Source organism: Stomoxys calcitrans, chromosome 1 (assembly GCF_963082655.1).
Source record: "Stomoxys calcitrans chromosome 1, idStoCalc2.1, whole genome shotgun sequence".
NCBI classification, from domain to species: domain Eukaryota; kingdom Metazoa; phylum Arthropoda; class Insecta; order Diptera; family Muscidae; genus Stomoxys; species Stomoxys calcitrans.
Genome location: NC_081552.1, coordinates 268,050,382 through 268,062,670, shown reverse-complemented (window position 1 = coordinate 268,062,670; position 12,289 = coordinate 268,050,382). Strand labels below are relative to the sequence as shown.

At 41.7% G+C, this 12,289-nt stretch overlaps 1 protein-coding gene across 1 annotated transcript in view; it reads right to left on the bottom strand.

Moving 5' to 3' along the window:
• Positions 1–12,289, bottom strand: part of LOC106090183 (dynein axonemal heavy chain 12) — a 37,369-nt gene that overhangs the window by 22,284 nt on the left and 2,796 nt on the right. The window contains exons 2-5 of the mRNA XM_013256294.2: positions 10,510–12,278; positions 7,607–7,787; positions 4,883–7,549; positions 4,498–4,812 (exon numbers count right to left, since the gene is read on the bottom strand). Of these exons, the coding sequence (XP_013111748.2) occupies positions 4,498–4,812; positions 4,883–7,549; positions 7,607–7,787; positions 10,510–12,278 (4,932 nt within the window). The remainder of the gene's footprint in view (positions 1–4,497; positions 4,813–4,882; positions 7,550–7,606; positions 7,788–10,509; positions 12,279–12,289) is intronic.

The following is a 12,289-nucleotide window of genomic DNA, read 5'->3' as shown; positions in this document are numbered from 1 at the left end:
CCTGGTGAACATCCTAACGATCCATAAGATGACGAATATCCCTGGGACATGCGCCATGAAAATAACGATAGAGCAATACAACGCTACCCACATTCCGACGATGTCCAAAAGAAGCAATAGAGTTGGATACCCTAGTGTCCCCAATCAACACCATCGCTCTCCGTTGAACTCGGTCAAGTAGCTCCAAGGATGATTTTGGAGCCCTCTGCCCATATATGAGAGTTATATTCCATCCTCGGCCTGATGAAGGTAGTATAGATATTGAAAAGAACAGAAGAGGTTAAATATTTCTTGCACCACTTAACAAAGCCCAAACACTTGAATGCTTCTTTGGACACTTCGAATACCGGTTTTGACCAGCGGACATCACATTGTATCTTCATGCCAAGAACATGAACAAGGGTATATGCCTTGCCAACAAATCCTGGGAGAGCGTCTCTTCCATAATGCGCCCCCTGTTCATAATTTCTTGAGGACTGGGCTTATGGTCGAATGGATATGAATGACACAGACTACTGTCATCAGCAAATGAGTAGACTGGATTCGAAGTCTGACCCAATAGATCGTCAATGAAAACAATAAAAAGGGAAGGGGAAAGGAGCGAGCCTTGTGCCACACCTGTGGTCAATGTATACTCATCTGATGAAAATCCTTCTGCAACAACTCGTATAGTGCGGTCTCTGAGAAAGGTCGATATAAATGTTGCATTGATTCTATGCTGTTCTCTGGAAAAATTAGATTTGACTAACTTCTGTAGTATGCTGCACAGAAAGATGACATACAAAAAAGTGGGATTAAAATTACAGCACTTAAACTCTCTTTGGGTGGGAAAAATTGGTGGAAATAAGTTTGCAATTTTTGAACGGATAACGATATCTTCAAGAAGTTAAATATGGTTATAACTGAGGTGTTATCCAAACTATGTGCAAAATTTCAGGGCCCTACAAGGCCCGGGGGCCCATTGGTCGGGCTTCCCTAGCATGGGCATTTTGGGTATTTTTGTTAAGAAATGTGGATAAAATTCATACTTATTTGTTTGAGGAGATACTTGCTCACAAAACACTGAAAAACTAGGTTGCTATCTTTATTGGTTTTGGTTTTACGATAATCTCGATTTGAATTTTGCTTTCCAAAAATGTGTAAATTTTGGGATCATTTTGTGTTTTACCTAAATAATCCGGCCAACATTTAATATTATGATTTAAGCTTGGACATTTTGTTCTTAGAAATACACGCATATATATTTTTGATATACGAAATATTTTATAATATGGGCAAACATGTCTACCCAAAACATTCTCGACAAATGACGGCCTCGAAAGACTTAAAAGAAGTGAAAATCAATCGTCATTTTTTAATGTCAATTCAATCAAAAATGACATCTTTATGAAATGTATAGATTGGAGCGAGCCTAAGCCCTATTCGCGAGCCTTCTGATTAGGCCATCCCCTACCAATTTTTGTTTGCTTTGCGATTCACCAACACACAACAAATTAAGAGACACGCCTCTGCGAAAATTAAAAAAAAAAAAAAACAAGTAAAAGCGTGCTAAGGTTGGCCGGGCCGAATTTTATATACCCTCCACCATGGATCGCATTTGTCGAGTTCTTTTCCCGGCATCTCTTCTTAGGCAAAAAAGGATATAAGAAAAGATTTGCTCTGCTATTAGAGCGATATCAAGATATGGTCCGGCTTGGACCACAATTAAATTATATGTTGGAGGCCTGTGCAAAATGTCAGCCAATTCGAATAAGAATTGCGCCCTTTAGGGGCTTAAGAAGTAAAATAGAGAGACCAATTTATATGGTAGCTGTATCGGGCTATAGACCGATTCAGACCATAATAAACACGTATGTTGATGGTCATGAGAGGATCTGTCGTACAAAATTTCAGGCAAATCGGATAATAATTGCGACCTCTAGAGGCTCAAGAAGTCAAGATCCCAAATCGGTTTTTATGGCAGCTATAGCAGGTTATGAACCGAGTTGAACCATTCTTAATACTGTTGTTGGAAGTCATAACAAAACACGTCATGCAATATTTCAGCTAAATCGGATAGGAATTGCGCCCTCTAGAAGCTCAAGAAGTCAAGTTCCCAGATCTGTTTATATGACAGCTATATCAGGTTATGAACCGATTTGAACCATACTCAGTACAGTTGTTGGATATCATAACAAAAAACTTCGTGCAAAAATTCATTCAAATCGGATAAGAATTACGCCTTTTAGAGGCTCAAGAAGTCAAGACCCGAGATCGGTTTATATGACAGCTATATCAGGTTATGAACCGATTTAAACAATACTTGGCACAGTTATTGGATATCATAACAAAACACGTCGTGCAAAATATTATTCTAATCGGATAAGAATTACACCCTTTAGAGGCTCAAGAAGTCAAGACCCAATATCGGTTTATATGGCAGCTATACAGACGGACGGAAATGGCTAGATCGACATAAAATGCCGCGACGATCAAGAATTTATATACTTTATGGGGTCTCAGACGAATATTTCGAGTAGTTACAAACAGAATGACGAAATTAGTATACCCCCCATCCTATGGTGGAGGGTATAAAAAAACAAGTAATAAGGCGTTAAGTTCGGCCGGGCAAAACTTTGGATACCCACCACCTCGGGTATATATGTAAATCACCTTTCGTCAAAATCCGGTGAAAAATCCATACCTCATGCCCCATAGCAGCTACATATATCGAAATATATTCCGATTTGGACCAAATACTTATAAGTACAAATCATTGTTCAATTATGTAAAACAAAATATTGGTCTTTTTAGTAGCTATATCGAAAAATAAACCGATCTGAACCATATACGACATGGATGTCGAAAAGCCTTACATAAGTCACTGTGTCAAATTTCAGAAAAATCGGATTATAAATGCGCCTTTTATGGGGCCAAGACTTTAAATCGAGATATCGTTCTATATGACAGCTATATCCAAATCTGGACCGATCTGATCCAAAGTAAAGAAGAATGTCGAAGGGCTCAACACAACTCACTGTCCCAAATTTAGGCGACATCGGACAATAAATGTCCCAAATTTAGGCGACATCGGACAATAGATATAGTCCGATATTGCTCATCTTCGAACTTAACTTGCTTATGGACAAAAAAAGAATCTGTGCAAAATTTCAGCTCAATATCTCTATTTTTAAAGACTGTAGCGTGATTTCAACAGACAGACGGACCGACATGGCCAGATCGTCCTAGATTTTTTTTTCCTTATTCGTAAGATTTTAGTAATGAAAACGAGCCAAATAGCCAAACCTTAAAAATTTCCTTATTTGCTATTGCACATGACCACCACGTGTCAAATTTTGATCGCTGATTGATTCTTATTTTACTTCACAGATGACTGTCCAATTAATTTGTAGATAACGGGTGGAGACGGACCCTCCCATTTACTCCAAAAACGCCACCCATAACTCAAAGTGGTCCGATGGGCACAGAAAGGGTATCAAATGAAAGGATACCAGTAAACGAATGTGGTATTAAAATTTGGTTCCAAGTACCCAGCGAGCCCAAAAGAACGGTACGCCCTAAAGCCCCCCCTAAACTGAACTTCATTTCCGTTGGGAATAAAGAACGAATTTGATATCTATTTTCAGTGCAAAGTGCCGGTGGCCGCCCCAGCCCCAAAACATCCTCCAAAGGGTTCATATTTATCGGCCATGGCAATATGGGGCTCAAATTAAAGGGATTTGGAAGTGCAGCACGAATTTGATATCCATATTTGAGTCGAAATGTCTAAGGTGCAATTCCTTCTCTAATGAGAACATTACCCTAAGGAAGAACATTACCACCAGGAATCGAGAAGGGGCAAATTCTCACACATCAATGAAAGCTTTCCGATTCAAGTTAAAACTCAATGATAAGGGAGCTTTTTTATAGCCGAGTCCCAAACGGCGTCCCGCAGTGCGACACCTCTTTGGGGAAAATTTTTTAAATGACCATGCATGTACCTCGCAAATGTCGCCAACATTAAGAGGAGATAAACACCGCTTTGTTCGATGTTCTCGCCAAGATTGTACGTCATGGCTTTATGCGTTCAGCGTCATAGGCTACAATGACACGAATTCGATATCCGCATTCAGGGCGAAGTGTCCCCACCCTTAAAAGATATTAGAGAGCTAATGAAGGCGCAGCGGAGCGAGCCCGTCCTTAACATTAATTAAAATATTTTTCACCAAAGGGAATGTTTTCTTAAAAAGTTGAAAAATTGATCATCTTTGGCTTAAATCATTAAAATTACGAAACATTTTTGTCAGTCTATTAAACTTGTTGAGTTTTGCCATAATTACCCAGGAACAAGGTCGATCGGAAAAGTGTTGGGATTAGCAGTGCGGGGGTCGTGGCTCGCTTCTATGGTATCACAAAGGACTGAAATGCTCGTAGTTGGAGTGAGTCTACCATTCTAACCTAACCCGGAAACTAACGATTTATGCTAAGTAGGATATGCTTATCCGTTTGATTACTTACCGGCTCGAATAACCATGAAAACAATGCTAAAACATAGGCAAAATTTTCCTCTTCAGCCCAACGTTTATCCGAACGCTTCAGCCAAGACTTGGCGAAAGCTTGCCAACCGAGTGATGTGGGTTCCATATAAATCATGCCACAACGCGAGACAGTTGCCGGAGATGCCTGGGATAGGTCCATAACTTCAAAAATCATTGACATTTCCTTGGTCATGGTGATTACTTCGCCCGAAGTTAAGCACAGCTTCTTATTGTCGTCCAAGACTGTATTCATATTTTCAATCCATACTGCATCAACGGGACCATCAAATACAACCTGCATTTGTTGAGAACATGGCAAAATGAACAAATTTTCAATGAAAAGGTCCATCCAGCCATCTACTCACCCATTTCCGGTCCGGCGTGGGAGACATAGCAAATTCTCGAAATACTCGGGCCACTAAGCCATCTGTCCACTCATAGGAGACCGGATCGAAGGAGCCGTACAACTGATTCATTGTTATTGACTTGGGATTCATAATGCCCATTTGCACATGCTGATAGTAGGGACTCTTGTCTGGAGCCTTAAGCTTTAGGGACGAAAGGATCTTGGCTAAAATCTCGAGCGTTTTACTTTTGCCTGACAGCGGTTCCCCAACCAGCATAAAGCCATGACGTACAATGATCATCTCAAAGGTTTGTATGACCTTAGTCAAAAAAGTCGTTGCGGGTTCCAAATCCATTTCGTTGCAGAAGCTCTTGAATTCGGCTTCCAACAGACTGTAGTCAATGGAGGGCAATTGTATGCCTGGAAAAATGTCCGATATAATGCCCTCAAAGAGTGGAATGTCAAAAGACATGAACTTGGGTAAATTCACATCGATGAGGGAGCGCAACAATAAAATGTCCTCCACCTCGTTGGGAAACTGCTTTTTAATGTTGCCACAGGCCGAGAGCACAGTTTTGACGGCCCTCATTCCGTAGTCGTAGTGATTCTGCATGGACAACTGTTCCGAGCACAAACGATAGGTGGTCACTATTTTGACGGCCAGTTTGCGAGCATCTATAAAGCCATAGGAGTATAGAGAAATTTCACCGATCATGGCATAGTCGGGCACCATCATGGCCACGGAGCGGAATAGAACCTTTAGATTGTCGGGCAACTCTGATCGTCCAGCATAGCCCGGATTCATGGTGATACAGACATAGCAGGCCGGGTTCAAAGTAAGTTCAGTGTTTTCGAAGACAAACTTGGTAGCTTTGGTCCGAACGGCCTGAATGATCAAAAGGATCTGTTGAGCCACCACAGACAACACTTCCAATTCGATGCGATTGAATTCATCAAAACAAGCCCAGGCTCCACAGGAGGCCAAACCTTTGAAGAATTTCCCCATGGCTTTGTAGTCCAGGCCATCGGAGCAATTGAAAACCTTGCATTGAACCGCCAAAGCTTTTGCCAAGTCCTTGGTGGTTTCCGTTTTTCCCGTTCCTGCTGGTCCCTCGGGGGCACCATTCAAGTGCAGCTGATAGGCCCCCACCAGGGTCCTATAACAACGATCTGTTAGTGGGGTGATCACCAAGCGATCGGAATTTCCCAAGTATTCATTGGCGAAGGGTATGGTGGCATTGATGATCCTCACCCAGCTGTTATCATCCTCCCAATAGTAGCGGAGTTGGGACATCCATTGAAAATCGTACTCGCTGCTAATCTTCAGACGAATCAGTTCCTCCACCACATCCTTGGCATGGACATCAATGACAATGAGGGATTTTATGGATATGCGATTAAGATTGCTAATGACGGGCGAACGGACGAGATCAACTATTTGTCGCAAATCAGTATTGAGCTCGTCAAAAAAGTTCCCCAGAGCTTGGGGCTCACTCAGAGACTTTCGTAGATTTGCATGGACATTACTGGCCCAATAGACCTGGGATATGCACAAGATAACCATTTGAGGCCAGTGCAGGACCCACTCAAATCTCTCCAGGGTGGGATAGTGCTCGTAGGATAATTCCATCTGTTTGCGGACAGCTTTCAGCATTTCCGCCTCCACTCCCAACAACCATTTCTCAACACTTCCTCCCGCCGCTGCAGTGGAAACGTTATCAACAAACTTGACCACTTCCATCTCTGAACTGATCATGGAGAGCACACTCTTATGCCTATCGAATTCCAAACTGTTGATGCCTTCGAAACATTTGCTCAAATGCGGTAGGACCCTCAAAGGATCTTTCGTCTCCGAAAGGATTTCCAGCATTTCGTCATTAGAGAGAAAGAAGAAACGTGGAAAATACAAACGCTTCTTTTCCAAATAGTTATTGACACCATTGGTAATGTCATCCAATAGCTCGACCGCCTTGACCAAGGACTCAAGCAAGCCGGGCGCAGGAGCTGTTTCCATTACCAAAGGTTGCCTCAGGATCATGGTCATGTTGCGAGTAAATGTTTGCTCCACGATTGTAAATAGGCGTCCCTCCTCGGGCATCTGACTTACAATGTCCTTGGATGAGAATATGGGCAGAAGATACAAAAAGTTCGACTGTACTTTGCCCCATTGATCCAGGGTCTCATTAACCCGCTTGATTTTCTCGTACCAGGCCAGCACTTCGGTCTCACAGGGTTTCATGAAAGCCGATCCACGCATCGACAGGGTTTTCAGTATATGATCATCCAAGAGAGCTTGAATATCATCCATGTTGGAGAGAATTTGTACATCGGTCTCCTTGTACGGCCCAATGGGAAACACTCTCTGGTCCCACTCATGTATCATGGCCTGTAAACTATTCCACAGTTGCAGCTCCTTGTTGGCACTTACACTGATGATTTCGAATTGATCCAGTTTCGAGTCCAAATTATAGTTAAGAATTTTCCTCAACGTTGTACCCGCATCTGGGGTAATGTCGAATTCGGCAATTTCGGACATCTCCTTCCAATGGCGTTTCCTTAATGCCGGATTACACATATTGTTGACAATGAAGACGCCCGTGGTGAAATCCTTGATCGATTGAATCATCTTGTTGCACAACCTCAGTGGTACAGGGTGATTGTTGGGGTCAGGATCTTCCGTTTGGCCCTGTCAATAAATGTGACAAATTTGTGTATCTCATCTCACGTGAATTGCCCCACCTACCTTGAACTTGCACACGGGATTGTCTATGAGATCCTGTTTTATTTTTTGCCTATAATACTTTTGGTTTTTTTGAAACTCTTTCAGGTAGTTGTCCGTTGTAAATTCCACAAATTTCGGTTCTAAGTATTCGAAGGGGCCATCCATCCAAACATTGTAGTAGCGTAGCCAATTGATGCATAATCTTGAAAAAAAAACAACGAAATATTTAAAACTGTGTGGAAACATTTCTACGAAAATTTAATTTTAAGAAATTTCTTTTAAATACCACTTTCTTAAAAAAAATTACATTTTTTTGAAAATTTATCAATATTTGACTAATGGTTATTCCTATCATGTAGTGACGAACTAAATTTGTTTTGAATATCACTTTTGTACAATTTCGAGATTTAGTATGCAGACGTGGTTTGACCCCAGAACTCGAATCTGAGGTCCGTTTTGTGTGGAAACAGAATCATGGACCCCCTCATGGAGTAAACTAGGAAGGGGGTCCAGGTTTCTCATTAAAATAAGGAACGGGGGAAACTTCTCACATATCAATGAGTGCTGTCCGATTCAAGTATAAGCTCAACGATAAGTGGCCTCCCTTTTATAGCCGAGTCCGAACGGCGTACCGCAGTGCGACACCTCTTTGGAGAGAAGTTTTACATGGCAGAGTACCTCACAAATGTTGCCAGCATTAGGAGGGGAAAACCACCGCTAAGAATTTTCATATCCTCCACCATAGGATGGGGGTATACTAATTTCGTCATTCTGTTTGTAACTACTCGAAATACTCGTCTGAGACCCCATAAGTATATATGTTCTTGATAGTCATGTCATTTTAGGTAGACCTAGCCATGTCCGTCCGTCTGTCGGTCGAAAGCACGCTAACTTTCGTAGGAGTAAAGCTACCCGCTTTGCACAAATAATTCTTATTAGTGCAGGTCTGTTGGGATTGTAAATGGGCCATATCGGTCCATAACCTGATAAAGCTGCCATATAAACCGATCTTGGGTCTTGACTTCTTGAGCCTCTAGAGGGCGCAATTTTTATCCGATCGGAATGATATTTTGCACGACATGTTTCGCTATGACTTCCAACAACTGTGCTTAACTAGGTCCAAATCCACCAATCCAGTACCTGATATAGCTCCCATATGAACCGATCTTGGGTCCTGACTTCTTGAGCCTCTAGAGGGCGCAATTCTTATCCGATCGGAATGAAATTTTGCACGACGTGTTTCGCTATGACTTTCAACCTAGAGGGTGTAACTCTTATCCGATCGGAATGAAATTTTGCACGACATGTTTCGCTATGACTTTCAACAACTGTACCAAATAAGGTTCAAATCGGTTCATAACCTGATATAGCTGCCATATAAATTGATCTGGGATCTTGACTGCTTGAGCCTCTAGAGGTCGCAATTATTATCCGATTTGCCTGAAATTTTGTACGACGGATTCTCTCATGACCATCAACATTCGTGTTTATTGTGGTCTGAATCGGTCTATAGCCTGATACAGCACCCATATAAATCGATCTCTCTATTTTACTTCTTGAGCCCCCAAAGGGTGCAATTCTTATTCGAATTGGCTGACATTTTACACAGGTCTCCAGCATATAATTTAATTGTGGTCAGAACCGGACGATATCTTGATATCGCTCTAATAGCTCCTTTTTTTCTTAGAAGATATGCCGGTAAAAGAACTCGACAAATGCGATCCATGGTGGAGGGTATATAAGATTCGGCCTGGAATTGACGAACTTTTTTAAAAAGGAAGTGGTGTTTTAAAGTTTTTGAATAAATGGTTTCTGTATGATACTGTTTGTGTGTTTTGTGGACCAAAGCACAAGAGAGAGGGTGTTAATAAACCCATAGCTTTTCAACTATGGATCAGAGAGGACATAGGCTTTGAATATGGGCAATCTTTAGTATCACTTTTCACACATTTCTAGATTCGTCACGGTGCTTTAATTTAACTAGTGAACCAATTGTGTGACATATTTCGCGAAAGTACTCAACAAGATTTAAAATAAAAATAAATTGAAGTATACGCGGTAGTTAAAATTGCAAAATTTCCCATGAAATGACATAAAGGAACAGAGAGGATATTTCCCTCAAATCAATGAATGCTGTCCGATAAAAGTCTAAACTCAAAGATAAGGGAACTCATCTTATTGCAGAGTCCGACCGATATGTCGCAACGAAAAAACCACCGCTGGAATTTTTTTCTGATGTTCTGGCCGGGATTTGACACTAGGTATTTAGCGTCAAAGACGGACATGCTTACCCCTAAGCTACGGTGCCCCAGTAGTGTTCAGTCGAAATATGATCCAAATCCACCTTACAGCTGTCTTATAAACCGATTTCCAGACTTCATTTCGTGGGCTTCTTCTTTATATCAATTTTTTCGGACCACAGCATAAAACGTCTATCTTTAGAGTCAAAATGTTAGAAAGTTTATTTTTGGCTTTCGCCAAACTTTAATTGGAAGGGGAGTGGGGCCATCTTCCAAGGGGACGACTTCGTGTACGATTCAGATTTGTCAGATTCGTACTGTAACACATAAGCCCAAATGTTTTACATTACTACAAGGGTATAACCAAAAATTGGCCTAAATCGGCCCAACAATCTCGGGGATCGATTTTGAAGTATGGAAGAGAGTTCGTCTACACTCTTCTTAGGTATCAAAAAATAAAATAGACTATTTTCACCGCAGACTCCAATAAACTATAGAATAAACGTTCACTTACTTTATGGGTGGTTCGACAAAGTGGCTACTAAGAATGTAATAAATGTTCTTGGTGGTCAACAAAAATTGACACCATTAGGGTGTGAAATAGGCAACAAAACAAAAAGAAAAGTACATGCTCCACACTAAAGTTGTATGCTAATACATAAACATAGGTAACAAAATACTCACTTCATAAGTGTTGCAAAGGGATAAACGAACGTTTTCAAAACATCCATGGTCGGATACTGGGTTTGCGGTATTTTAAACAGCTTCTCCTCCTTATTGATCCAAGCCACGTAGTCATCGAATGTCTTCAATTGATCAATGAAATTCTGCAACATTATGTAGTACGATTTGAATTTTTGCGGATCACTCATATCGTTGATGACAGCCATTTTGGGAATCATTTCCTCGATGTCATCGTTCAGTTTCTTAACGACCTCCTGCAGATGTTCCTCAAACAGGGCTTTGTAGTTCTCCTGCTGTGATGCGTTATAATCGCAGATCTCGTTGATGCCATTCAACCAATTGATGGTGGTGATGGTAAGGTCAAAATGGTAGGAGGACATCTCGCACAATTCCACCAAATTGGTGCCCACTTGGAGGGTGTATTGTATGCGATCGCGCATCTCGAAAAGTTTCTCCTTCTTCACGTGTATCATGTATTCGGAGCTGGTCAAAAGTTCTTCGGTGGTTTTGGGTACTTCCAAAGCCCGTTCCTTGATGCTTTCGAACTCGGCACATATGGATAGCTCGTTTTTAATGTGCTCCTTGGTAATCTCGGCAGTTATGCGGGCTATATGACCATCTGCCACTTGGCGTAGCCGCTTTATACACTGTTCATTGTTCACTATGGCCAAAAGAAAGAAGTCCTGTTTGGGCTCACTGCGCAGCATGTTGATGTATTCGAAGTAGGAGTCGATTTTCTTGAAATAGTCTTCGAAGGCTTTGGGCTCAGCAAGGAAACGATCCAAATCCTCACTTACTTCCTGACTAAAAAGACCATAGTATTTGCGCTGATACGCTTCCAAGTAGGCCTGTATGGGCTGATAGGTTCGATATATAACTTCCTTTAGGTCTTCTATGAACTCGTTGAGGAAATTCTCATTGAGATTTATTCGCAGATATTCAGCGGCTTGATTGACAGTGGAGGGATCTATTTGGGGTTGTATGGGTTCCATGCGATTGCCCACCTCTGCTATCTCTCTGACTATGGTCACATAGGTGTCTTGAATTTCCTCGAAACTAGGACTTATATCGATGCCGTCTCCCTCGTCATAGCAAATGAGGTTGAGGCGTAGCATCGGTATTTTCTGCCCATCCGAGCAAATCCTCAGCAACTCACTAAGGGTTCGTTGCTTCAAATTGTTTAACTGGCGATTGATGAGGCCTTCGACACATAGGAACGTCAGGGGCCATAGTCTAGATGGAACTGCTCGCTTCTTGTGCATTCTGCGAATGATGTTGATAATCTTGGGATACCAAGTCCAACGCAAAAAAGTGCTGTAATTGTCCAAGGAAGTGCGGCAGTACTTAAGCAGAGCTTTATGCGAAATACACTCACGTTGACCCAAGCCAAGTTGCACTGCGGCAGCCTGGCCCACAGTAATCTGCAGAGGCTCAAAGATTATCAACAGCTCAGGGAATTCCAATTCGGTAGAATTGAGGACATATCTCACCGGTGCCTGTAAAATCAAAAGTCTCTGCCCAATTCTGCGCCGATTTGTCACGTATTTCTGATAGTTTTGTGTCTTCCCCGGCAAAGAGAAACGAAAGTCGGCCTTGGGCAAATGGAAGTCTGCCGGATCTTCATGCTCCATTTCCGGTTTGACGAGAATTTTTTTCATGCTATAGATCTTCATCAGGCGATCAAACTCATCGTGTACATCTTGCATATATAGCTTGACCAAATTGGGTAGTTTTTGCTTCAGACGCAAGGGGGCATAGCTAAGAATTTTCTTCTCCGTTT